Genomic DNA, 26,845 nt, shown 5'->3' with positions numbered 1-26,845 from the left:
GTGAGGGCTTCTTGACTGTTCTGGAATTTGACTGTACAATATCAGCTAACAGTCTTAAGTTCTTAAATGCTTGTATATCCAACATGCCAAAAAAAAGGGGGTTGTGTTGAACAAAATGAGAGCAGAATTCATTTCCTCAGCCTCACGTCACACAATTAGCTCGTACTGTAGTCTGATGAGGTTTTGGAGCATATTGAAAGCATAGTTTCTCAGTATGGGAATTACAGAGCACTTCAGTTTATGCTACAGAAGGAAACCTGCATTGACACATGGGTTTAAGGCTTATGTAATGTAGTCATTCCAGTTACTTAAATCTGTTATGAAATGTTTTTATATTTTTATGGTACTAAGGTATTTTAGACTATAAATTGCTTATTTTGGTTAATAGATGTTTTGCACTGTATGTTTATGATGAGCTCTGCTTAGCCAAACTTCTCTCCCCTCCACCCCCCTTTTTATTATTTCTTTCAGTCTGGAATTTTTATCAACCCTCTTGATACAAATCTGGCCTTACTGAAGGTCTGTGTAATTAGCAGAAGTACTTGGTATTTTCTCAGCTGTGGTTGGATTGTATTTCAGCTATAAAGCCTCTGTTGGTTTTTGGGGTTTTTTATAAATATAGCAACAGTGTGGTGGCGTGAAAATAGAAGACGCAGTATGAACTGGTCACCATTTCCCTGCTGATGTTAGTCGGAGTAGCTGAATTCTGTATTTTTTAAAATAATTTTGTAAAGGAAAGTAGAACTCAGTGGTCTTCTTCATTAAATGTATTTTTCTTGTTTTCTTTTTTTTTTTTTTTTAAATAATAATTAAAAAAAAGATGGGACCCACAATTCTTCTGACCTCTGGAGTTCATCCAATGGCATGAGCCAGCCCGGCTATGGTGGGATGCTGGGAGGCTCCTCTTCCCACATGTCCCAGTCCGGCAGTTACGGCAGCCTGCACACACATGACCGTTTGGTAAGATATGCAGCACAGATTAATGTATTTGTGATTCTATATGGAGATCTGACTCAAAAGAATTCACTTCTTGTTTGCTGCTCATGTATGTCAGTTAAAAACCCAGTTGTCAGAAATCACAAACTTACTGTATTAGATTTATGTCCTTTTATTTGCGTCTCTTGTATCAATAGAAATCTGTGGCTGTATAGTGGTCTGTTCAGAGGATGGATGAGTCCCTTTAATAAAGAGCTGGGTGCTGTATATTTGGTATCTTAAAATATCAATATTTATTTAAAGACTACTTAATGTCTTATCTCTGTTTCTCTTCTCTAGAGCTATCCCCCGCATTCAGTCTCACCTACAGATATAAATGCCAGTCTTCCTCCAATGTCTAGCTTCCATCGTGGCAGTACCAGCAGTTCACCTTATGTAGCTGCCTCACACACTCCACCTGTCAATGGATCAGATAATATTCTGGGTAAAAAGTTCTTCCGGCTTTTTTTTAATTTTACAAGAAAATGAAATTTAGGGCTGCATGACGCACAAAATTAGTAAGATTTAATTTATGGGATGCTTGTAGATCAGGGGTACTGCACCACTGTGACATTTCTGTCCTCAGTATGGCTGAGATGAGGCAAATTGTTTTGCAGTCAGCTTAAGACTTACTGGTTTATTTGCTTTCACAGCCAAGCCTTTGCTCAGGAGATTGTATCCATCTAACTTAATGGCAATTATCCTTCCATAGTTTAGTATATATACATGTTAATATACATAATTCTGGTTTTGCAGTTTTCAGAGCTGCTGTATCACCAAAGTACTGTGCCGGAGAAAGGCAGGAGGACTGTTTCTTTGCAGAGCTTGATAAACTGCATCGTAAATTCCTCTCTTAACTGATACAGAGATTACTAAGTAGCCAGTATGGTGGCTGGTTTAGTCTCTTCCATGCTTACGTGGAAAGCATGAAATATAGGTTGATCATCTGTTCCTTGCACATACTTGCGCATTGTAAGATACAGCTGTAGAAATTAAATGCTTGTAGATTCCCTGTGTCAGTTCAGTATGATTTCCACTTCAGTTCTTTTTAAGTAAGCAGAATTTAGTTAGAGTGACTATATTGGCTTTGATTTTGGGAACGTGTTTTTTACACTCAGATCTTTAAACAAAACCAAGTTAATGAATCTGCATGGGAAATTCAGGTTGGAAAATCCAAGTTTGCCGGAAACTTGAAACAGCGAGTATTGCATGATTTGGATTTCTGATGTGACTGGCTTACATTCACATTAAATATATTTTTTTGGCATTAGAAGTTGATAATTGGAGAAAGGAGATTCTTTTAAAGGGTCTATCTTCTACAGTAAAGCAGATATTTCAGAGGATTCAGGTCCTTTCTGTGTTTCCAATTGGCAGGGCTTCAGACCTCCTCTTGGCTTGATGGTGTGTGGAGCAAAAGGGCATGCAAAGCTGCTGACATGCAACTAAGAGCAAGGGTGACAGAAAGCTTGGTGGATAAGAGCTTTTCAGGGATTTTCTAAAAGATGAGAGTACAACACGGGGAATTAGAGCAGGGGGAGCAAGGAGACACACAAGGAACTATTCAGTGAATTTGGCTTTAAGAATTAATGAAACGTGCAGCACTTCAGTGATAACCATTTAGAAATAAGCTGCAATAATATAATTTTCTGATTTTGATTTTCTTTTCACATTTCGTTAAAATTAGCCTGTGATCCTAGAAAATAATTTCAGTCTTTCCTCTAACTGCTTTTGCTTGTTGGTCATTAAGTTATCATGGTGATACTGTGTTTGACTTTAAAGAGGAGAGCATCTAAATTTAAATCTAATTGTTTTAATTGAATTTTTAAGTATAATGAGAACTGATTCTGTTGACACTAACTTCCTCAGAATATCCATTTAAAAAGTTGCTCAACTGTATGTGATGAATAAAACAATACAAGTAAATAAATTTCAGTTTTAAATATAAGTGTTGGGTTTGCTTTCCACGTTACAGGAAACAGAGGAAATGGTGCTGGAAGCTCACAGACAGGTGATGCACTTGGAAAGGCATTGGCATCTGTAAGTAGCAGTTAGAATATTCAGATCTGAAAGACATATTTTGATCATTGTATCCATTATTTATGTGTTCATTTTATAATATCAAATCAGGAGTTTTCATGTATGAAGTTACAATAATGTACTATGATACAATGTCGTACTAGACAAATGTCTATAAAAAACCAAGTGGAAAATGTTTTTATTTGTAGAAGACTCGTTCTGTCATCTTTTTTTTTTTTTCAGGTGATTGAAAAATTTAGGGCAGATATAGTTTAGAAAGTTGCTTAGACGAAGTAAAAGATAATCATAAAAACTTTAGGGTTTGGGGTTGGGTTTTTTTTTTCTGTAGTGTTCTAGTTAAAGACAAATATTTTTAACGTTATTCTCAGAGCAGATCCTGCCTCAAGGTTTAAAATGTTTTCTCAGTGGCCTTATAAAACAGAGAGGTTTTGAATGTTGTGTTGTATAGCTATAATTTATGGAGCAGCCTTTAAAATGCTGTATATGCATAAAGTTTAAACTCTTAACTCTTGTTGGAATAATGTAGATAATGTAAAATATTGCAAGTATCTTCAGTCTATAAGCTCTCTTTGCATATGCACACATAGAGCAATTATTTTTGCATTAATACAATCAGATGTACTTTTTATAAAACAGTAATTGATACTGTATAGCAGAAATTTCGGAATTGGGAGTGGTGGCTGGAACACTTTGTATTTCTTGCATGTAGCAAATAGGGAGACTAAGTCTGATTTAAAAGATAGAAATGACTACTTTGCAGCCCCAAAAGACCGTTTCTGAGTTGGATTCTGGATCCCTCACCTCATACCAGTGAATGCAAATGTGCATATTCGTGCAGATCCTGTTACCCTTGCATCCCTCAGAGGGTCATATGTTAAAAGATTACCAGATCTGATAATGTCTGTAATGTCCATATTGGGTAGGAGAACTCTGACCTACTGGCTTTGAGGAGAAAAATGTTGTTCCTGTTGCTTTTGGGGATTCAGCAAGTAGATAACAATTCACAAGTCCAGAGGGCAGTTAACACTCTGGTTTTGTCTGTTTGAGACCTGTCAGAAAAGAACTGGGATAATTTTTGACTCCTAGAAATAGCAATACTTACATACTTCAGTCTGTTCATTACTCTGCAGATGTATTAGGATGTCTGCTGTTCTGCAGCCTGACCAAAATTTCTGTTGTAAGGCTTGACACATTGGCCAGTTAGACCTGCGGGACTCTGTGATGTTTTCCACCGATCTCCTTTTTTAAATTATTTTCTCGTCCTTTCAGGTATTTTTTCCCAAGTCACTAGCTGAGAAAACCAGGCTGATGTTTTGAGGAAAAACTCTAAATATATTGCAAGTGGAAGTCAGAAATGTTTAATCTAACTGGTGGGTGGGCTCTGGTTGTCATAGAAACTTGTTTCTGTCATCCCGTGTTGTTGCTTGGCAGGAGCAGCCAGGTCATTCCATAAATCATTTCTGTCATAGCTGATGGTGATGCATTCCATCTGCTCTATCAGTGCATGCCATAGTCTGCACACTTCAAATCCCTTGCCTCATCCATCTGCTTCCCCCGCACACGCGCGTACCCAGCACACTTGTGCTTGTTGGGCAAGGAGCACCGTTCATGGTTGTGGAGAGGAGGGAGGTGGTCTTTCCTGCAGGTGAAGCTAGTGCACATGAATTCTGATGGCTAGTAAACAAAGAATATTTTTCTGTTTGAACAAAGTTTTATTTAAATACTGCGAGTGTCTTGACTTTTTCTTTCTAAGATGATGCTATATGCTTTTCTGTTAGGATTTTAAATGCTACTGCTGCAACTGTTGAGAGGAATTTCTAGTTCTAAAATTCTGTTGATGTACATCTCGCAATAGGCCTTTCATGTGCGAAACATCAGAGGATACGACATTTGTTCTTCAGTTTAGGTATTAAAGACCATACAGAATAGTATGTGATTAAACATGTAAGGCCAGATAATACATTTGCAAAGGTTCTTTTATTTTAGGTTTAAGCCTGGATAATTGTGGTCTTAATCTCAGGGTAGGCAAGAAAGAGAATTGTACATGAAAGTATTTACACAAAGTTCCCAAAGCCCTGTGGATTATGCATTAGTTTGGATAATGAACTAGTATAGATAGAAAGAAAAGAAAATCTGGGTATTCGTGCCATTTCTAATGTGTTTCCCTGAACATTTGCCAAACAATAACCCTTTAAGATTGTGCCCATGGAGGGTTATATGGCAGGAGAAACATCTGGTTTATTTCATTGCCTAATGCCAAATCAAAACACTTGGTCTTTAATTTAGAGGAGATCAAACAGGAGGACTGTTTAACTTTGTTGATTATATCAGACCTCTTTGTGATAACTTATGTTTTGATTCCTACCTCAGAACTAGGGTAAAGGCCTTTGTACCGTCTTGATAGTTAAATAGCCACTGGTCCCCTCACAAAAGAAAAGAAAATGTAGGGAAGTTGACTTCTAAAAGTAATTCATGAATTAAGTTTCTTTGTTGCTTTAGACTCAATAACATTAACATAACAAAGCCTAACTGAAATGTACACTGTAGTGTTTAAAAAATTGGACTAACAGCTCTGAGGTTTGGCTCTGCAGGCTCTCAATTGTGCGGCTTTTGTCTAAGAGCCTTTTCATTAGATCCTGGCATATTGGCACCCCACTGATTGGAATGGACCATGACTGATAGGAGGAGGAGTCTCATTTGTTGCAGTAAAATGAGTCATGTTACCGTTTAAGCCTGGCAGAAGGTGTCAGGGTTGTTCATCATTGGTCATTTAACAGCACAGTGGCCAGGGACTGCATGCAGAATGAATTCTGACCTTGTATTTTAGTTGTGGCTTTGGTATTAATGTAGGTTTTCTCTCTTATAAAATATAGCAAAATAAAATCAGCAGGTAGAGCAGTGGAAAACGACCAGTTTCAAAGGAGACTTCATCGCCTTTGTTCTGACATAATTTTAATTGTCTGTATCTTATCTGTCTGGAGCTCTATACAGTTCCCATACTGACACGCAAGATTCATTTTTATGCTGATGTACAATGCATGAATTTTCCTACAATGGTCTGAGGCAGTTTGTTCTTTTAAATATATTTGCTTTCTAGCATGTATGAGAAAGAAGAGGTATTTCCATTAGGAAACTGGTGGTCTTTTCTAATGAAAAAGTATGATAGACCACGAAGGAGCACGTGGTCTATTGGGTCCTGGTTTTGTCAGTTCAAAAAAATAAAATGCGCAACTTAACCAAGTCCCAGTTTATTGTCAGCTAAATACTGAAATGTTTTATTGTCTGTGTGAAGAGACAGCAGCCACACTGCCACTGAAGATTTTTTTAACTGCCATCTGATGACTAACAAATCCTGGTCTCTGCTCAAGTAAAACAGGTTTGAACTGATGACCTGTAAGAATATCTTCTGAAGTCCGTTGTCAGTCTCTAAACCTATTCAATTCCCTTCACAAAATGAATTTTCCAAGAATCTTGAAAATTTAAGTTTTAATTAAAGCTTTAAGCATTAAGTCTTTAGTTTTTATCAAGACTTTATAATTACATTAATAGAAAGGAATGAATTGTTGCAAGTTGAGGTTTAGTATCTCAAGGGAGTAACTGATACAGAAATACAAGAGAAAAACTGTGCTGCAATACGTAGCAAGGGCAACAAATTTCAGATGGTTTTTGTTCAGTAGGTACCAATCGTAACTAGAGCTGAATGCGTCCTTGGTATTTTCTCTTCTGAAGGATTAATTTTTAGAAGATAACATGTGTTGACTGCTAAAATCTTTTCTCTCTCTAATGTTTGGGAAGTCATTATTCCTCTGCATTTTCCTGAAGTTTTGTTTAATTATCTTTGTACTGTTAACTCTTACGTATATCGTTCTCCTTCAGTGATAAAAAGGCTGTAATTTTTGCTGCTGTTAAAGTAGAAGGAAGATCAGTTATACTTGTGTTGCTATCAAATACAGGCTGTGCTTATTTTGACAGCTGCTTGAAAATGAAAGTTCTCTGGACATTTTTAGAGCCTTGAGTGTAATAAAGTAGAGCTGTGATTGAAGGATCAAATTGGTTTTTTTTAATCAACCCAGCATCAAGAGTGACAATTAAAAGCATGAAAAGGAATCCTAATAGCTATGTTTTTTACTGTGTATTATGACACGTATTGATATACAATCTCTTTTGTCTGTTGTTAGATTTATTCTCCTGATCATACCAGCAGTAGTTTTCCATCGAATCCGTCAACACCAGTTGGATCACCTTCGCCTCTTACAGGTAGAGACAAGCCGTTTGTCAATAAGTTGTTTGTTGTTTTGAAAACGTCAGTGAAATCAGCAGTAGCTTCCTTGCATAATTACTTCTGTATTTTGTTTATTTTTCCGTTGTACTACGCCCAGGTTTATAAATCCAGATTCTTAAGTATTTTGTTGGAAGCATTCACTTAAATCCTGGCAACTGGCTTTGAAAATTAGCTTATTAAAGTAATCTTTTAAAACATTGAATGAGCATATACTATCACAGCTATGAAGATATCTGTAAAAATCTGTACCATTGGAGAGAAATAAGAGTGATTTGGTTGTTGGCGGTTTTTTAAAGCTATATGTTAAAACTCTGCGGCAGCTTTTAGGGATAAACAGCAGGTGTGTGTTCCCTCTAATGAAAATATAGTAAGCTGTAGAGACTATCCAGTTTTTACACAGGATAGCTTTTCATTCATATCTTCCATGAATGCTTTCATTCTATGGGAGAAGAATTTCTGGCATTTTTCAAAATAAATGCTCTGTATTGCAGCCACCTCTGTCACCTGTGTTTTGTGTGTTTGTAGTGTGAATGTGGGAAGAAGCATTCCAGTGTGGAGAAGAACTGGGCAGCTGCCTACAGCTATTAGTGGGTAGTGCAGCTTTCACAGACACTGTGGCCTCAGCTGTCTAGTAAAAGTTGAACAGCTGTTCTCCATATAGAGAGGACTGTGAAAGCTCCATTGACTTAAATTTGTTGTTTAACAAAGAACTAGAATTACAAGCAAGATGATGTAACTTTAACCCTGTTCTTTCCTATAGTACAATTTGTTAAATTATTTAATGTTTATACAACAGTCTGTTTTCCCATTCTCTGTTATTTAATATATCACTGCAGGCTCCTGGCTGTTGGTCACTTTTTTGCAAGAGTGTTTTGCTTTTTATAAAAAAAAAACAAACCCAAAAAAAACTTATGGTGAAAGGTGTACAGAATGACCATAGCTGAATGCTTTTGTAATCCAGGTGAATAAATTAGTAAAGTTATTGCATGCAGAATGCAGTCATATACATATGTATGTGAATATGCATATCTGTATATGCAATGTCACTCAGAAAACTTTCATCATTCATACTTCACTCATGTTTAATGGACACTGTTCTGGTTTTCTGTGGACTTAACGGATTAATGAATATCTGACATGGCATACCTGAGCAGCTGCTTTGAGCATTTTTTTTCTGTAACTGAAAAATCCATGTTGAATTGAGTAATGATGGAATTAATGGGATTTTTTATTCAGTGATTACAGTCAACAAAGAATGTTTTGTATGTCCTTGTTGTACTGAAAAGGCAGATCAGACCAGAAAATTATTATTATTTTCTTTTTAACATCAAAGCAAATACTGAAAATATTTTGTGGCTGGAAGAAAGAAGTCTGACATTTCAAAGTATTTAAAGTTTTAAAGATCCCAGTTTGAGTTCCCTGATTAGATACTACAGCTAATTTTGTAAGCATGCTAGCTAATTTCTTGTTTTAGAATACAAATTTGAGGTCCCTAAAATTGAGGTTTTCCCTTTGCTGTTGATGCCTTTGTCTGTTGGAACCCGTATCAAGTGTAAAACTCTCCAAAATTTGCACTTTGATTTGTGTTCCTTATTCTGGATTCTGATGGCTAAGACAGTAGTAGATATAAGCAAATAATACTGAAATCCTTCTCAGGCGCAAACTTAGCATCTGCTTTACAGTTACACCCTCCCACCCCACCCCCTTTAATTCCAGTGATACAGAATTTGTCAAGCCTTTGGTAAATTGCTCCAGTGGTTAATTACCTTCATTTATGAATCTGGACTTTTATCTTTATTCCCAGATGAGTCACTAAGAACACAGTGAAGCACAATGTAAAGTAATTACTACTATATTTATTGCTATTTATACTCCTGGTAGCCATTTTCTGTCCTGACCCAAAAAGTTATTGCAGATAAAACAAATGTTTTATGTATACTGAAATAATATATTTTGGAGCATTTTAGCCTTCATCGTGATTTTCCTCTTTTGCAGTTAATTCTTTGTTTATTTAGCATTCTTATTATAGATTTGACTATGTCATAATTTACTTATCCTTTAATTGTAAATTACAGTAAGAGCGTTTTATTTGCCATTTAAAGCATTGAGAGATAGTAACTTCATGAGACACTGAAGTATATAAGCTCATGTTTGACTATTTGGCTGTTGTGTTACTGAACAAGGACTAATGACATTTTTTTAGTAATTTAAGTAAAAGCTTTGAGAACAACATGATGAAAACACCCAAGTATTATGAGACAATAGTGTGTGTCTCATCTTCCCTGCCCTCATTTAATTTCTAATTTTACATAAACATGTCCAGCACTTAGCTTTCTGCATAGTTTTAATGATTGTGTGTATGTATGTGAAGTTTATATATGGATCTGAATGGTGGGAGCCTTGGTATTTTAAGAATCCTTGTCCCAGGATCAGAGGTATTCATAGGATTCGGTCGGTTCTGAGGATGCAAAACCAGCCCTCTGCTGACTCTGATGCGTGTGTTTGAAAGGGGAGCCAGAGGATTAGTGTTGGGGAGACTCTGAGAGTAAGAACAATACTACAGTGATTACTATCGATGACCCCTGTAAATCCTAACACTTGCCTGGCTTATTTGTTTTTTCATGCTGCTATGTTGGTGCTGCACTAAAAGCTGCAGTTGTTAATTGCAGGGCTTGTGGTGCCAGGATGCTTTTTAACATAATTGGTGGATTTCATGCACAAACTTCTAGGAGGGGGAGTGGAATGAGGAAAGCAGGAAATCAGTGCCATCTGGCAACCTGCGCAGACATGGAGACAGAGTACGCCACCGCTCAGAAAGAGCTCTAGCATTACTAGAGGTGTGATTAAAAACTGCAGGTTGCTGAGTTGGGTTGTTCCGTTTGAGAGGAGGAGTTGAGTATTCCCTCCCCCCTTTTCATTTCCTTTGTGAGAAGTCCTACTCAGAGTTTGTTCTGGGCTTACATTAAGGAAATAGTACCTTTTTCCATTTAAAAAAAATACCAGACTCATCAGACTAGATGCCCAGGTGTTGAGTCTGTTTGCTTTCTTTTCTTAACTGGTTGCCTTTCTGCTTAATATTCAGCTGATGCTTTATTGTAGGAAGTAGTACACTCAATCCTGTTAGTAGTGAGCACTCATTAAGGCCTTGACTTTGGTCTTGTCTCTAAACGTGGAGTTTTGACTGGATAAAAATTGGAACATTACACTGAGCTAAAATATTCTAAAGTTGTTTCATTAATGCTTTGCATAAATAAGTGGGACTCCAAGCATTATTCCCAAGTTCAGGAATGACAGTCATGCAGAGGGAGACTACAGATCCAGACCCAGAGTAGCTCTGTGAAGTGAAAATTGGTAATTATAAACTTACTCACTGATGTCGTTACATTTTAAAAGAGAATTCCAGCACAGTTATGGCAGCTCTGGGCTTTTATGAAATTGGAGATGGTTTGTTTTTTTTTTTTTCTAATTAGAAAGGAAATATTTAGGTATTTTAATGGCTATGCAAGCTGTACTCTTTTTGTTAAATAAAACCCTTTCTTTAAAAGGTAACTACTTGCAGCTTTCTGAACAAAGGAACTGTAATGTTATTAAACCTTTTCCCAGTTTTCCAGACGTACAGCTCTGGCTGTTATTGGAAGAACAAGCCCACAGGCTCTTCCTTTAATGAGCTGCTTTGGATTGTATGTCCATAATTTATTAATGTAATTGCTTTATTATTACATTTGTATGGCTGAAAGGAAGCTGTCTCTAATGGCCATAGAATTTCATGTAGTATCTTTATAAAAGATGCATTATTAGTTGGTGAGAAAAATACATGTTGTACTACTTCAGGCTTTGTTTTAAAAGTACCGCTTTATTAGTTATTGCATTTCACATTTAATTATTTTTAAATTTTACATGGTAATTAGGTATATTTATGTCAGGTTAGAATGGATATGTATTTGAATTTGCAGTGTATAGGTAACATGGATATAACTGTCAAGTTGTTGCACAGTCAGTGATTCTTTAGCTGCCAATCTACCTTAAATATATTTGAAATAAGCAATGCGAATAACTTGGGTGTATTTTTACTCTTCTAAACTTGGAATGCATTATAACCTAAAATGGTATAGTGTAGAACTAGACAAGATAAAGAAAGCTTTTAGATCTAGTTTCAGGTTTTCTTGTTTAGTAGAGCAGTGTTACAAAAATGGTTTTCCAGTTATCCTTAATTCAGTATCTATTTTTCTTTAAATACTTTTGTTGTATATTTTGACAATATTAAAGATATGTCTACATATATTGAATGTAATATGAAGAAGAAAGAATTCAGTAATCTTTTTATCGTGACACTGGCAGAAGGCAGGTATTTCAGATACAGTGTGTGTGTGTTTAGTCCACTTTTTTATGTTGAAGTACTTTGAAGATGTCACTGCTTTGTCATCAATAATGTGTCTAACTCTGTAGATGCTAGGATATAAAAATTATCCCTCAATAAGGCAGAATGAAGGAATTTGTCCTCCTTTGTATACCCATATGTTAGCTTACCTTTAAGCAGAATATATTGATTTTAATTATGTTGAGAAATATATTGTGTCTCTGCTTCCCCCTTATGCTGCATAAATTCGTGCGTTAACCTAGACAATTTTGACAGGTGCCAGTCAGTGGTCTAGGAGTGGAGGACAAGCCCCCTCATCTCCAAACTATGAAAACTCTCTACACTCCTTGGTAAGAATTGTTGAAAGCAACATAGTACTTTTTACTTAAGAGTTGAAGGCTTGGTTTTGTATAAATCCTGCATATCATTAAAGGAAACAGTAGGATAGCATTACAAATGAATTCTTTGCTAACAAATGGCCTGTTCAGTTGAACAATATAAGACGTGCAGGGTGTGTCTTTCACCATCTGTTCCTTGGGCATCAGGCTTCTGTGCTTGAGGACAGCTGGTGCTAAAGCGCTGTTATGAGATTCTGGTACCTTTTCACAAATCCATAGCTAATTCTTATCTAAAGTTCAGTCTGGAGAAAAGATAAAGACTTCATGCCTTCGTATTTACTTGTCCTTCCCCCTCTCTCCCTGAAATGGTAGTCTCTCGGGCTTGTTTTCATTACACTGTCATTAAAGTACTAATATATTTTATTTGTAATTACTATTGGTTATTGAGGAATGTTCTTTTAGTAATTAATGAAACATTTTACAGAAAAACACACAGGAAATAATCTACAGCATTGTAAATTTTCTTCTTTTGAAGATTCAGCAGAGGATTTACTGACTTCATTCTTAAATTTCTGATCCAGCATTGGGAAGGAAAGGGGAAAAATTTGAGGGAATGTTTTGATTACTTGTTAATATTTCTAGTTTCCCCGGATGTAATTTCTTTTTTTTTCTGGCTAACAAGAATAAATATAAGCTAAATCAGTTTTCTTTTCTTCAGTATTTTTGCAATTAAATATAATCGATACGTACATCTTAGAATCCTAACATAACTGCAGTGTTAAATATTAGCCTTTTCTTATCTTAATATAATCAGATCTCTGTTGCATTAACTTGACTAACAATTTATTGCTGACAAGCACATCAGCTGTTTCCTCACCTCTTTTTTGAATTAATCTTAACCTGTGCTTTGCTTCCTGTTCTGTCTTGACTTTGCCAGAAAAATCGAGTTGAACAGCAACTTCACGAGCATTTGCAAGATGCAATGTCCTTCTTAAAGGATGTCTGTGAGGTACTATTTCACTTTAGATGGTGCCTTTTTCTGTTTCAATTAATGCTTCCTTCAGATTTCCCATTAAAAACTTAAATTAGCATATGACCCATCTTTTGACTCCAGCATTCTGCTAAGTCAGTTTCTAGAGAGCTGCAATGTCAGAATTGGTTTTGCTTTGGGGTTTTTTTGGTCTTTTTTTTTAAATGACAGTAATTTTAAGACAGACTTTTCTGCAGTAACATACAGAACTTGCTTTTATTTCTGAAATACCTAATCTGTTTAAAGACCCATTTTAGAAAATGATAACTTAAAGTTTTGTCCAGTTTTTTTGGTAATGCAGGTGCTCAAAAAGCCACAGCCTCTCTTAATTGTTACCAGCGTGGTGAGGCTGATTTTATAATCATTCTTTCTCATCCTGTATTAGATAGCTTATTTTGTAGCACTTCCTTTTTTCTTTTTCATGCCATGTAATAGAAGCTGAGTAACATTAACCTTATAATAAGCTTCACTTTAAAAGCTGCCACCTATTTGTGGAACGAATGCTATCTCGAGCAATATCTCCAGATATCTTTGCTTTTTCCTGTTTGTTTGTAGTGCTGGTAAGGTGCTTTCAGAGTCTTTTGATACCGCATTTCATCTTCTATCTTTAATATCTCCGAGGTAGAAACTGTTATGGCATAATGAGTCCACAGATTTATTCAGTAATGGCCGTTACTGTCCCTCTTAAATCCCAACAGCAGTCTCGAATGGAGGATCGCTTGGACAGACTCGATGATGCCATTCATGTACTACGAAATCATGCTGTGGGGCCTTCAACAAGCCTATCAGGTGGCCATGGAGATATCCATAGTTTACTGGGACCATCCCACAATGGGCCAATTGGAAGCCTGAACTCAAATTATGGAGCATCTAGCCTTGTAACAAGCAACAGACAAGCATCAATGGTAATGCTATTTTTTAAAGATGTATATACTTATGCAAAGCAATTACAGCTGATGTATTTAAATTATCATAGAGCTTATTGAGTTAAAACTGGACTGTAAGACTAATATTTATCAGGAAGAAACTTCTGTGGATTCTTGTGGAGGAAAAGATGGCAGACGGCTTGCACCTGCTCTGGGTTTCCAAGTAGAGGGTTGGAGTGGGAGTGGGCAGAAATGAGGGGGAGGAGAATGATGGGAAAACTTAGACTTTGGCCCGGTCAGTGGCCCATAAAATCCTGCTGTGACCATATGCAGAAAGCTGAAACTTTCTGCTGAGAGCATTTCAGCTTATACATGCATTTTTTCCAGATGTGTAATAATTGGCAGAACAGTTTTCTCCTTGAAATGGTGAATAGGGAGATTGAATGGGAAAAGCAGTCAAGAAGGACTAAATTTCAAGTGTTCTGGTCTGGAAAAGCTGTTTATTGTAAATTGGAACTAGTCTTCAATAGCAGATGCTGGCAGAGGACTGGGAGGAAGCTGTTGGAATGTGGAACCATAGTGTGCGCAGGCTCAAAATTTAAACTTTTTTTTCTAAATGAAAAGGAGTTTAAGCACAGCTGTAGTGTAAGTAACAATGAAGAGGAAACAACTTTTAGATTAATCCCCAAGAAAAGTGAAATAATTCAATCCATCTCTTTTAGTTTCTTTAAAAATGTGAACTGTTCTGAAAAAATGTAGTTGAGCTTTTCATAGATCGGAAATATGTTAAAAGCATTATACAGCAAACGAAATCTATTTGTAGCATTGCTTACTTCCCTTTCTCTTCCTTTTTATTCCTCCCTTCTCAAAAATGCTTAAAGGAAAAAGAGCTTTTTAAAGCATGCTTATTTTAGTGGTGCCATGTGTTTGCATGTTTACAGCGTAATTTTAAAGACCAGTTACATGCTGTGAAATTTTCTGTTATAAAACAGATTCACAGCTGGGTACTGTGTGATCAAGGCAAAATTTCACCTATCATCAAAATAATTAGGTACCCCAATTGCTGAAGGGTTTTTTTTCTATAAAACAGAATTAGTTCCAGGCTCTCCCATTCGCACGTCACACATCCATTTATATTAATTTCAGAACCACTGCAGTAAACATCAAAAAGAACTGGTTACTTTCTGTAAGTTGCGTGTGTTTGGGGGCTTTTGGAGAAGGGGGGGTACTTTCCAAATGCATATCCAGTTTTAGGTTTCTATACAAGTTCACAGTTACTTTTAGTAATGAAGGAAGTGATGCATAAATTCTCCAGAATTTTTTCTTAATACTGCTTCATATTTAATATTTGAAGAATGTTGTTAAAGGGAAAGTTCTACAGTGTTCTGGGGTAGACTGACATTTCGTCATATAAAAGAAAACTTTTTTTCACTAAGTCTTAATGATGTGGGGTAAAGTGAGTGAAACTGCAGTTACGAACTTGTTCTCTGACTTGTAGAACCTTCCGATACTGTTAAGCCAGATACAGTCAAGTACAGATAGTCCCAAAATGTATATAAAAATCTGTTTCTTTTAAACTAAGCTGTGATTAATACTTTATCAACTTAGTTTTGATTAAAATAGGTGACAGTGGAAAATTACTCTCCAAAATGAATAAAGATTCCTCAGTCTGTTGTAGTTTGATGTAGTTGTATAACTTAAATGTAATACAGACTTGATTTATCATCAAGTCTATACTTGATTGATCTGTAGTTTTGATTGAAGGATGCTCGCTGTCTGTTAGAAATAAACTTCGATTAGGAAAATGAAAAAAAGATTTGCTTTTATAGTTCATCCGCACTGGGTGAAACAAGCTTGCAGATCAGTTTTGGCTTGAAAAGCGAGTCAACTAAAGAATTTCTTGGCTTAACCTTAATTTTGTTACATCAGAATAATTGGCTCCAACAGAAGGCATCCTGTCATGGCCTTGCCCAGTCCCCAAAGAGTGCCCTTTGACATCGTTTGCAATTGCAGGAACTCAGCATGACTTAGGATGGAGTCCTGAAATACATACAGTGAAGAGCTGGCTGTAGTGGAAACTGAATGGTTTAGTAGTGATGACTGCATTTCAGTAATGCCCCCCAAGTATGAAGTGTAATTCTTACGGTATTCAGTATCTATCAGTTTCAAACTATACTTATTTACTATTTGTTTTTCCTAAAATAGTAAATGTAGGAGAGCAGAGAATTTGACACACAACCTGAACTGTAAGGTCTAGACCTCATTCAGGTGTTAAATGCTGCTTTACTTTAGAGGACCTCCAATAAATTTCAAGAAAATAATGAGTATTGGCTAATGTAGTGAGAAATGTCAGCATTGGTAAGGGTGTTTCCCTATTTTGGTTTGACATGCTCAGAGGGTTTTTTTGGTAAAGAAATAGTCATTGGGATTCAGCACTAAAGGAAACTTCCTTGGGGGGGGGTGGGGGGGTGGGATGGGTTGTCTTTATACAAAACATTTTTGTTCTTTAGGAAAAAAAATAGAAAAAAAATTAAATTTAATTTCCCTTGAAGAAGATGATCTTGGCAGAAGGAGCTAGGAAATGAGTAATTTAACTCCTTTTTATGTAATTAGTGTAACCAGACATGGGTTTATTTTAACATTTGCTTAATTTTTGAGCCAGATTTATTTTAAAACTCTAGTTGACTTCATTTCCTGCTCACTCTGAATGGTCTTGTTTTCTTTTTAACTGGGCTGGCTATTAGACTTATTCAAATAGATTTTTAATATCTCAAACTCATCAAATATTTGCTAAGTGGCCTTTGAAGTTGATTTGTATTTTATTTCATGTATTATTGAAAAGTTAAGAAGTAATACTCTTTTTGTTCTTATTCAAGCTGCTTTTTATTTGTCATTGTAATACAATGGGAAAAGAACAGCCTGAATTGATTAAAAATAAATAAATAAAAGGCCTGGAAACTCGGTTAAGGATGAAACTCAATCCTTAAGTCACAGGGTTTTTTCCAGGTATAACACGAATCTAAGAGAATCGGTGATCTTCCTCTTTCTACCCTGTGTCTGCTCTAAGTATGAAAGCATGAAAGGGCAGTTCAGGCTGCTTTGCCAACACCAACCTCTGCTCTTGCTCAAAGCCCTTCCAGTATTAGCATTTCTCTGCAGAGATTATGTTCCCACTGAACAACTTTGAGCTGCCTGAAGTGTAAAAATCTTGATTCCAAAGCCCTTTTCATTGTCTGAATTATGCTTACCTTAGTTAAGATGAGTTAGTTAATGACCATGGCCAAACTGACCAGCTAGTATGGCTTGAAAAGTGCATGTATTTTTAAATATGCTTAGATAAGTCCTATAGCACATAACGAACAAAGACTGATACTTTTTTTCTTTCCAGTTTTCAAAAGGTTTTGTTGCTAAGAGTTCAAAATTAATAATCAACCTGAAGTGTGAGACGCAGAACCAATGTTAACAGGACAAAGGTTGTCCTTTCCCCACGTGTCACTCTCGGTTCTCCTACATGCAGCAGTGTGTCATCAGTTGCCATGATTTGTCTAGTTTTTATTTAGTTGTCAAAAATACTTAACTGGTTTTCTGGTTTCAGATCCCAAATGTTACCACTTAAATCAACTGAACTGAATAAGTTCTGCACTTTTTTTTTTTAAGTTGCAAGTCTGTGTGTGGCTGCAGGTTGTCCTGTGTGCAAGTCTTTCTTGAAATGTGTAAAAATAAATACAGTTCACGTGGTTGAATTAAAACAACTTACAGTCTTACATACAAAGTCTTTCTCAAACTGGGATTCTACTGAGCTGTAACTCGTTTGATTTGTTGAGAATCCTAAATACGTGTTAGGTTGTCATTATGTAGAGAAAATACACAAAGGTGAGCGATTTAAGTATGTTTTTAAAAAACACGGTGTCTGTGCTGATTGCTTCTTGGATTTTTCTGAAATGTTTTGCCTCTGCAACTGAAAACCTTAGTTCTATGCTGCGTGTGATAGAATCCAGGCTTTCCGCTCGTCTTCCATTTTGTGTGCCTGCCGAGTGTTTAGGGTTTACCTAAGAGGGACCATCGGAACAAGGCTAAATGAGCCCACGAGAGAACGAATCAACGCCAGGCTTGTTTGCTGGTACAGTGAGACCCCGCGGGTCGTTGCTGGCGGAACCCCGGCATTGTAACGGGCCGGTTTTTCACCAGGCGCACCCCAAGAGCCGCCCCGGGGTCCCGGGGGAGAGGCCAAGGGGCGGGGGGCGGGGCCTTGGGGGTGCCCAGCTGTATGCTAATACGGGCAGCGCGCCCCGCCCCGCCCTGCCCCGCCCCGCGCAGCTGGCGCGCCCGGCCGCCGCGGCGGGTGCCCCGGGCCGGGGAGGGGGGGGCGGGCAGCGGGGAAGCGGAATTGGCCGGGAAACGAGAGAGAAACATTTGTGGGAGGAATCGGGTTACAAAGGGAGTTCTGCTAACGTCACTATGCTGAAATAGTCCAGACCCCGGCTGCCGGCTCCTGCCCCCGCCCGGGCCGGGCGGCACCGCTTCTGCGAATGCTCCGCAGATATTTCACCAGTATGTTTATACCGGGGATGTTTATAGCGAAGAGTGCCCTGACGCCCGAGAGAGAGCCCGAGGAGAAGCTGTGGAGCTGCAAGGTCGTCACCACCCCGGGAGCTGGACGCGGTCTGCCCCGGCCACCCTTAGCGCTAGGAAATGATCTGACTGAGAGTCGCTTCTAAATACTAGTAATAAGACATGTCTCAAGCTCGTTTGTTCTGAAGGCGGTGGAGCTGATGGTATGAAATGCCTTTCAGAAGACTTAAAGGGAGCCCAAGGTTGCGCTCCATTGAAATGCAGATGGGGGAGCCTGTTTTTCTGTGAAGTGGGAGTCGAGGGAAGGAAAAGCAAACCAAATTTTCTCAACTCGATGTTTAAGATACTAAAGATCCAACTTGGTACCTTGAAGCAGTCACTGATTAAGTTGTGCTTACAGGAAATGGAGCTCTTGCCCTTCCTATCGGATACAGTGACTTTCAGCCAGTCTTTTGGTTTGGGGGTCTTTTTTTGTTTGCCCGTTTGCATTTTCTAGTCCATCATAGATCAGAGATAAAAATTCAAGTTGTGGTCAGTTTTGTAACATTTTAGCTCTTTAGATTTCTGCATAAATCTTGTTAATTTAAATTGTATGCTTTGAATTTGTAAGCCTGTTTCAAAGGACTGGAACATGGACTTGAATTCAGTTTTTATTTCTGATCTAGTTTCTACCTTTATCAGAACTGACTTCCTAATCTATCACTTCTAAATTAGCTCTAGATTTGAGAGTTGCCAGCATTCTGGCAGCTGCTATGTTTGTACACAGCTTTAAGAAATTTTTGCCTTTTTTAAGAAGTAGAGTTTTGGAACAAACCTGGCCCTGAAATGATTAATAGTCTGTAGCTTGAATAAAAGCACCCTCATGTGTTAGGACTAAGCATGACCAGAAGACTAAAATAAAGCACACAACCTGTGGGGAAGAATTAGGGAAAGACTCGTTTTTGGAAGTTCAGTGTGGAGAATGAGTTTCATGTTCCCCTTGTAAAGAGTTTTGTCTCATAGGCCGAAAGACACAGGCTCCACTCCTGACTCCCAGTGAATTCATGACACTCGCAAGAGCCAAGATGACTGTATCCATAGTAGAACTTCTCACAAACAAAGCCTATTACACACAAGGGAAGATAAAATATATTTAAATAGCAATAGATATTCCGCAGTATACAAGAGGAGATTTTCTGCAGAACAATAAATACAAATAGCAGCCCGGAATGACCTGATATTAGTTGTGGGTTGGGGGGGGGGGGGTGTCCCCCCTTTCCTTTCTTGTTCCTGTGTGTTAGCTTACAGGAACGAGTGTATATTAAACAAAGGATAAACTTGCATAAGGGTATTTATCTCTCTCTGGGTAAAACCCATACTAAGACATGAAAGGTAAAAGCTGCATTAATTACTCAAGAGGGATTCAAAGCTCAGCAGTTTACTAGGATTGAAGGATTTATTGAAAAACAGTGGTTCTCATGTGTAACTCCAGGCAATAAACCTATTTAATTAAAGGCTTAATCTTCTAGTTGACATGTTTGCTACTGTTCCATTAAAAAGCTTCATCTGTAGCCAATTTTTGTAACTATACAAATAATAGTAGAATCCTTCATCTTTGTTCAGTTTTTAACTGTTTAATTGTATTATCTTGCATATATTATAAATATTTAAAGGACTTTTGTGTCTTTAGGAATCAAAAGCTTTAAATAGTCTGCGTTCCAAATTATTTAAATACAGGCAGTGTGTCTTTACCTCTTTTTCAAACAAAAGACTATTCCTTTTTTATAGAGGTTTGCATGGATAACAGTATTTAATATTGAGCAGCAGTTTTTTAACAAATTTGCCTCTTCAAGCTAGGTATGCGCACTCATAGCTATCTTACATAAGTATCATTAATTCAGGTTTATGCAAAATTAGAATCTTTTAAAGACTCTTCATCTCAATGCTTGCTGCTTAGAAATTTAATCATCATATATTATGAAGGAGCAGATTAGAAAATACTGAGAGAGGTGGTAAGAATAGTTAGATGCCTGGATTATTTTTGTATGATAAGATTTTGTAATGGGACTAAGCTAAATGTATTTAGCTAAGGAAGGAGAAAAATGAGAGAGAATTATTAAAGTGAATAAAATAATATTTTTATATTAGATCCAGTTCTTTCTTAATCCTGCTTCAGCAAACAAGAAGTGAGGAGATGTTATTTGTACGTTTTGTAAATATATGCGTGTATGTATCTGTATACCTGAGTGTAGGGCGGTACACACACCTTTCCCATGTGGTGAAGACTATTATTCCCTGTCATTTTCTTTTAAGGATCAAAATGTTATAAGTACTAGAGTTGATAGCTGTAGTATTTTAAAGCAATCAAAGGTTAATCAAATCTTACATCCCTCAGGTATAAATCAAGGAGAAAATTCTGTAGTGTTCTGTGGGAAAATAGTGAAAATATTTTTTGCTAGGCTGCTGCATTCTTCCAAACAGGTGTTGGTCCCTGCTTGGAACACAGCTTAATCCAGTATGGCATAATCAAATGGTTTAGTGTAACAGCATCTTTCAACTAAATCTTTTACTGAGCTAGAACTTTAACTTGGGTCTCTAATCCAGTAAATATTTTAAGTCTTTTAAACTCCTATTTTTGGACTACTTCTTTGAATCATATCTTTAATCAAAATGTTTGCTTTGCTTTGCTTTAGGTTGGGACTCATCGGGAAGAAAGTGTCAGCCTCAACAGCAACCATTCGGTTCTTCCCAGTACAGTTTCTGCTCAGAGCACAGAACTTAATCATAAAACACAAGAAAGCTACAGAGGTAACTTTCTAGCAATATTAAATGCTGAACAGGGCCTGCAATAATCCAGAGCCAATAAGGCTGTAGATCTTGGTGAGCTTGCATCAACACAGGTGATAAGGACATAGATGATGTTGAGAAATAAAAATTAATTATAAATCTTATAAACCACCACTGTTGGGGATTCCTGAAAAAACTTTGAGGGCATCCCTGTCTCAGACTTGTCCCAGTATAGTTTCACCAGAAGGCTCTGCATTACAGCCACATTCTTCCGGCTTAAGGAACCGTAAGCCGTTTGCAGTACTGCCGCCACTTCCAAGTTGGCCAGGAGGGTTGCAGAGTGAGCTGAGGCCAGATTTCAGGCTAGCCAATAAAAGGAAGTTGTTCCACACAGGTGTTTACAGTTCCCTCAGTTTTTAGCCTAAAGAAGTAAGCTTATTCGTTAGCATGCTTGCACCATTTATGGAGGTATATGGTGTACATCTGGCCTGAGCCCAGGCCTCGATGTCAGTGCAGCTCTGCCCTTAAATTTGCATCCCAGACGTGAGGCGCAAATTTCCTTACTTTGCTAAACGTCCTTTTGTCTATAACAGTGTTTTTCTTAGATTAATCTGTTACCGATCAAGCTGCTCCATGAATTACGATCCCTTTACAACCCATGACACATGTCCAAGTACAGCAGTGTTACCGGGATTCCTCTTGTTTCTACAGAGTATAGTTCCTCCTGTTGTCTTCCCAGACTTCTGCTCAGCTCTGGCCTTCCATCAACAATATCTGCTTGAGATTCTCTTATAAATGTTTCACTCCTGTGATACTCATACTGATCTCTGGTTGCTTGCAGCATTGTCAGGTGGCTTACAGAGCCAGTCTGTGGCTATAGGTCCAACAGAAATCAAGTCTGAACATAAGGAGAAGGATGAAAATATACATGAACCTCCCTCATCGGATGACATGAAATCAGATGACGAGTCCTCCCAGAAGGATATCAAGGTCTCGTCTAGAGGCAGAACAAGGTGGGTTGCTGACATGACCTAGAGAATTTGTGCTTCATTAATGCTCTGTTGCATGTTGTCCTTAAGTTTGATACATTTATTTCAAGGCTTTTGTGTTACCTCAGTGCATATATTAATAGGCAGCTGAAATAGATAAATAGTTTGCAGTATTTCTATCTATTTAAATACAACAGAGAGGATTTTCTAGGAAAATCACCTGAAAAGTATGCATTGCCTTACGTTGGTGCCTTGCCTAATATCTGCCTGTACGTATAAGCAGTGAAAGATGCAGAGGGCCCTGCCCAGCTTTAGAGGATGGGAGAATAGAGATTTGTGATACTTTGTACCTGGCAAGGGCTGCACTTCTAAATGTGAGCCAGTTAGTGATGGAGAGTGGCAGCCTCATGACCCGGAGGCTGGGGTGAGTATGATAGGTAAATATCCTTTTTAAACACTTTGTCCCCTCTCAAGCCACGGACAAAAACCTGGAGCTGACACTGGGTAAAATGGATCTGCCTGACAGGCCTGATACAAGCATTGAAATTTGAGGTAATGGTAAACAATCAGAATTTTGCAACTACAGGCAGCAGACTCTATACCATCACATGTGTCTAATGGTATTTTAATGTATTAATTTTAGTAGAGCAGAGGTTTTGCACACTTTTAGACTGAATTGGACAGTCCTATATTAAAAAAAAAGGCTATGCAACTTAATATAATCATTTGAAGTGATAGAAGAATTCTAAATATAAATGTTTAGGTCTACACTGGGTATTAGAAGAAAAAACAGTTCTAAAATTGGCCAGTAAGGTCCTTAAGAAAACTAAAACTTTTTAATAAGCATGTGAAATTGAAAATTACTTGAATGCCTTTTTATATAAGTTGATATATTGGAAACTAGCAAAAACTATTTGTTGAAAATGATATATTCTTCACCTGACAAGATGGCTGAGATACCTCTTTATCTATTTGGAACATTTGTCAGTAATTGAGTGAAGTGGTAGTTTGGGTACGGCTTTGGCTTCAAGGGGCAGCGTGTTGCCGCCACTTTTACTAGAGATGTTTACCATCTGTAGACAATAATCTGTAGATATTCTTCAGGCAGAAACCATTTAATGTTTATTTTCAGGAAAAGGCAGGAACAGCAAGAATTACCTTGAATACTTAGAAAGTGTTAAGATATCAATGCTTATCTAAATATACTTCAATATGAAATGGATTAAGTGTGAAGAAGTTTAATTTCATCAACTGAAAATTTTGAACCAGTAGCAGGATCACTTGTTTGAAAATACTGGTGATATTTCAATGTACTTTTATTTATACTTTCTTGCAGCAGTACTAATGAAGATGAGGATTTAAACCCAGAGCAGAAAATAGAAAGAGAAAAGGAGAGGAGAATGGCAAATAATGCTAGAGAGCGTTTGCGTGTACGAGATATTAATGAGGCATTTAAAGAACTTGGCCGTATGTGTCAGCTTCATCTGAAGAGTGAAAAACCACAGACAAAACTGCTTATTCTTCACCAGGCTGTGGCAGTCATCCTCAGTCTAGAGCAGCAAGTGAGAGGTTAGTAGCCCGTCATCATGCCGTGGCAGTTTGCGTGGTAGCTTTTTTCATGGAACAGTGTTGGTCTCTTGAAATCTTCACAACTAGATGCACCAGTTACTAAAAGTACGTTTGCTGTTCTGTAACGATGTTGAAGTTCTTTAGGAGAAGCAAAGATTTACTTTAAAAAAAAGTAAGGTGGAGGGGGGGAGAAGGTGGGGGTGAGGTTTATACTTTGATTTCTTTTTTTTTTTCCTGTGCAATTAGCCATCTCTTCACTTATGTTTTCATAGGTAAAATTTACTTCAAGGTAAATTGCTTAATTAAAATATTGACACACCTTGCTTTAAGTTGTACCAAGCACACGCTTAGTAGTACAGAAGCTTTAGCAAAAATGAGATCTGTCTTAAGATGAACGCCACATAATTGAAATATTAAAATGTAGTGAATTTAACTGCGTTTACTTAGGTTTTTGCATTTAACATGTACTGGGGAAGAGGGAGGAAACCTTCTTCTACTTTAATTGAATCAGGGCTGGTTTTGCATGTATTTTCTGTCCCTGATTCCTTTAAATTTTTCCAGGAAGGAAATAATAGGCCTATGGGTAGGTGGAGAAGGAATTCTTTGTGCAGTTCACTGTCTTAAGGAAAGATAGTTCTAGGAATCATGTTTAGTTCTTCAGCTGTTCCATTCTCATGTGTTGGTGAAGCTACAGCTGACTTTTAACCTCCCTTTAAACTTGTGTCAAAGACATGTTAAAGTTCCGAGGCACCTTGCTTTTAATTTTTGGTCAGCCCTGAATTGGTCAGGCAGTTGGACTAGATGATCATTGTAGGTCCCTTCCAACTAAAATAGTCTACTCTATGCTGCTGGCACTTAAATGGATGAGCATCCCCATGTTTTGCTGTTTTGGGCTAGTGAATAACCATCTTCCTTGGTGTCTCACTGCTGGAAGTGCATCAAGTGACTGGAAAAGTCTTTCAGTCATAGGTGATGTCAGTGGTCATATTCGCTTAATGCTACATCTTTGAATCACTGATGTCACTGAATGATGCTAATGTTTTATTTTTGTATACTGTGTTTTCATCTCCATTTCCTAATTTGTGGCTTGCATTTTGCACAGGAGATCAAAAGCTTATTGAAAGTGACGAAGCAAATAACACAAGTTTATGTACTTTGTAGTAAGGATGAGATGCTGTTTTCAGGCGGTTTTACTGACCCAGTTTTTAATAAACGCACTGTCTCCAGTCAGAGTTCTTCCAAGGCATATAGAGAACAAGTTACTCTGCAGATGAGACCCCCAACTAGTGCCATGGTAAAGCCCTATTTTAGCATTTCTGACTTTGATCTTGGGAATTGTTTTGGTCTGAAAATGTTTGCCATAGTCTGGAAGATAAGGTTGAATATTATGAATAAGTCAGAATAACATTCATCAAGCATAGTTTTTAATGTTTAAAAACCATTAAGTCCATCTCTTCGCTCTCACAGATTCTGTAATCCACAGAAAACTCTGTGTGAAAATTAGTAAAATCGCTTTTGCCTTGGTCAGAGGTTGCTTCTGAACCTTATGTCTCTGGTAGAAATCTTCCTTTCAATGTACTTACAGTTAAATTGGACCTATTCTACAGGTAGTGTAAATTGAGAGCTTTTCCCTCCTCACGTTTACATCTCACCTTTCACTCTCTGTACATGTGAGGAAGCTTATCGCAAGCACACCGTTCCTCTTGTGAGAGGCTGTGTTCCCCATTTCCTCTCGCCCGTCTTTCTTTGCACCTGTTCTGTTCCTGAAGTGAGTGACCGGAGCTTTCTGTGGCACCCGGCGGAGCTTTCATCAGTGCATTACGTAATGGCATAAACAATTTCCCCTCTCTGCTGGCAGTGCAGCTTCTCATTTTGTGATTGATGCTATTCAGAATGAAACATTCCAGATTTTAAGCTCTAACTGTAGGCTAGCATTTTTATCTCTGTTTCCTAAGTCACTGTAAATTAACTTCCTCTCAAAGTTACCACATAATTAAATCTTTAAAGCTTCAAGGCAAGCCACATTTAAACAAAGAAACTGTGATTAAGAAAAGTTAGCAGGTGTTTTTTTTTTTCCAGTAGACTCTTTGGGAGTGCTCATCCTTTGGAAATGCATTAGGAGGCTGTTGATAATGACTTGGGTGAAAGCAGAATTAGCAAGTCCATCCAAAATTGCCTCTATCAGATTAGCTAGCTTCTACCCCTTGTAAAATGCAGAGGGGTCAGCAAACTGTAATTACTAGAGGGGCACCTGTGCAGTGCAAGAGAAGGGCTTGTGCTGTCTGCTCAGTTTTGGCAGTCTCCTCTAACAGTTAAAATTGTATCTGCAATCTTAAACTGCAAAACAGAATTCACTGACAGCTAGAAAAATACCTCCAAATGTTGATTAAATTCAACATGTGCTGGTAAAATGTATTACACACTTTTTGTGTGTCTTTCTGGCCATTGCGTTTTACATCTTTTATATTTTGATTCGTGAAAAGCCATTTTGAAGAACAGAAACAGTTGACTTTTAGAAACTGTCATTATTTGAAAACTAGATCCAAATCTCCATCTATTAAAGCTAATTGGGGAAGTGGAAACATACTGATGGAAATATCTTGATAGCTAGTCCACAGCTGGCTCTTACAAAGTAATGACTTTAATGTGAGAGGAAATAGGTTGGGGGGGGGGGGATCCTTCTGCTCTGTGTGACTGTCATCATTTTTGTTCGATTTAACTGAGATGGGCACAAGATGATTTCACAGACTTGAGGGTGTGAAGAAAACTATGGACTTAGGACATTCTACCTCCCCTGTTCTAACAGCAGGCTAATACTTAAGGTGAAGAAAGAAGCAGTAACATTACTAAAACTAGTGTGATGTCAGTAAGGTTGGTAAGACTTCAGCATACCAACAAAACACAGAAATCTCTGGTTTATATTGTAGATTGCAGGCAGTTCTTATTTTGCCCTTTAGCAACTTGTGGTGACAAGAGAGGCACTTGTTTTAAAGGTTTTTGAAGGTCTGTCTAGGCAGCTAGTAAAGTTTGTTGGTATGGGGTTTTTTGGGTTTGGTTTTTTGGG

At 37.6% G+C, this 26,845-nt stretch overlaps 1 protein-coding gene and 1 long non-coding RNA gene across 15 annotated transcripts in view; one reads left to right on the top strand and one right to left on the bottom strand.

The window, feature by feature from the left end:
- Positions 1-26,845, top strand: part of TCF12 (transcription factor 12) — a 174,979-nt gene that overhangs the window by 143,852 nt on the left and 4,282 nt on the right. For 6 of the 13 annotated variants that reach the window (XM_069798136.1, XM_069798134.1, XM_069798135.1 and 3 more), the window contains 10 exons: positions 821-960; positions 1,276-1,420; positions 2,948-3,012; positions 7,191-7,269; positions 11,928-12,001; positions 12,927-12,998; positions 13,718-13,924; positions 21,130-21,244; positions 22,065-22,236; positions 23,549-23,781. In XM_069798136.1, coding sequence (XP_069654237.1) covers positions 821-960; positions 1,276-1,420; positions 2,948-3,012; positions 7,191-7,269; positions 11,928-12,001; positions 12,927-12,998; positions 13,718-13,924; positions 21,130-21,244; positions 22,065-22,236; positions 23,549-23,781 — 1,302 coding nt within the window. The remainder of the gene's footprint in view (positions 1-820; positions 961-1,275; positions 1,421-2,947; positions 3,013-7,190; positions 7,270-11,927; positions 12,002-12,926; positions 12,999-13,717; positions 13,925-21,129; positions 21,245-22,064; positions 22,237-23,548; positions 23,782-26,845) is intronic. The other 7 variants (XM_069798142.1, XM_069798147.1, XM_069798140.1 and 4 more) reach the window with 5 other exon arrangements.
- LOC138688025 (uncharacterized) overlaps positions 23,775-26,845 on the bottom strand; it is a 47,753-nt gene continuing 44,682 nt past the window's right edge. For both annotated transcript variants that reach the window (XR_011327061.1, XR_011327062.1), the window contains one exon: positions 23,775-23,900. This is a non-coding gene — a long non-coding RNA (uncharacterized lncRNA). The remainder of the gene's footprint in view (positions 23,901-26,845) is intronic.

This window comes from Haliaeetus albicilla, chromosome 12, assembly GCF_947461875.1.
Source record: "Haliaeetus albicilla chromosome 12, bHalAlb1.1, whole genome shotgun sequence".
Lineage (NCBI taxonomy): Eukaryota > Metazoa > Chordata > Aves > Accipitriformes > Accipitridae > Haliaeetus > Haliaeetus albicilla.
This window is presented reverse-complemented; position numbering and strand designations above follow the sequence as displayed.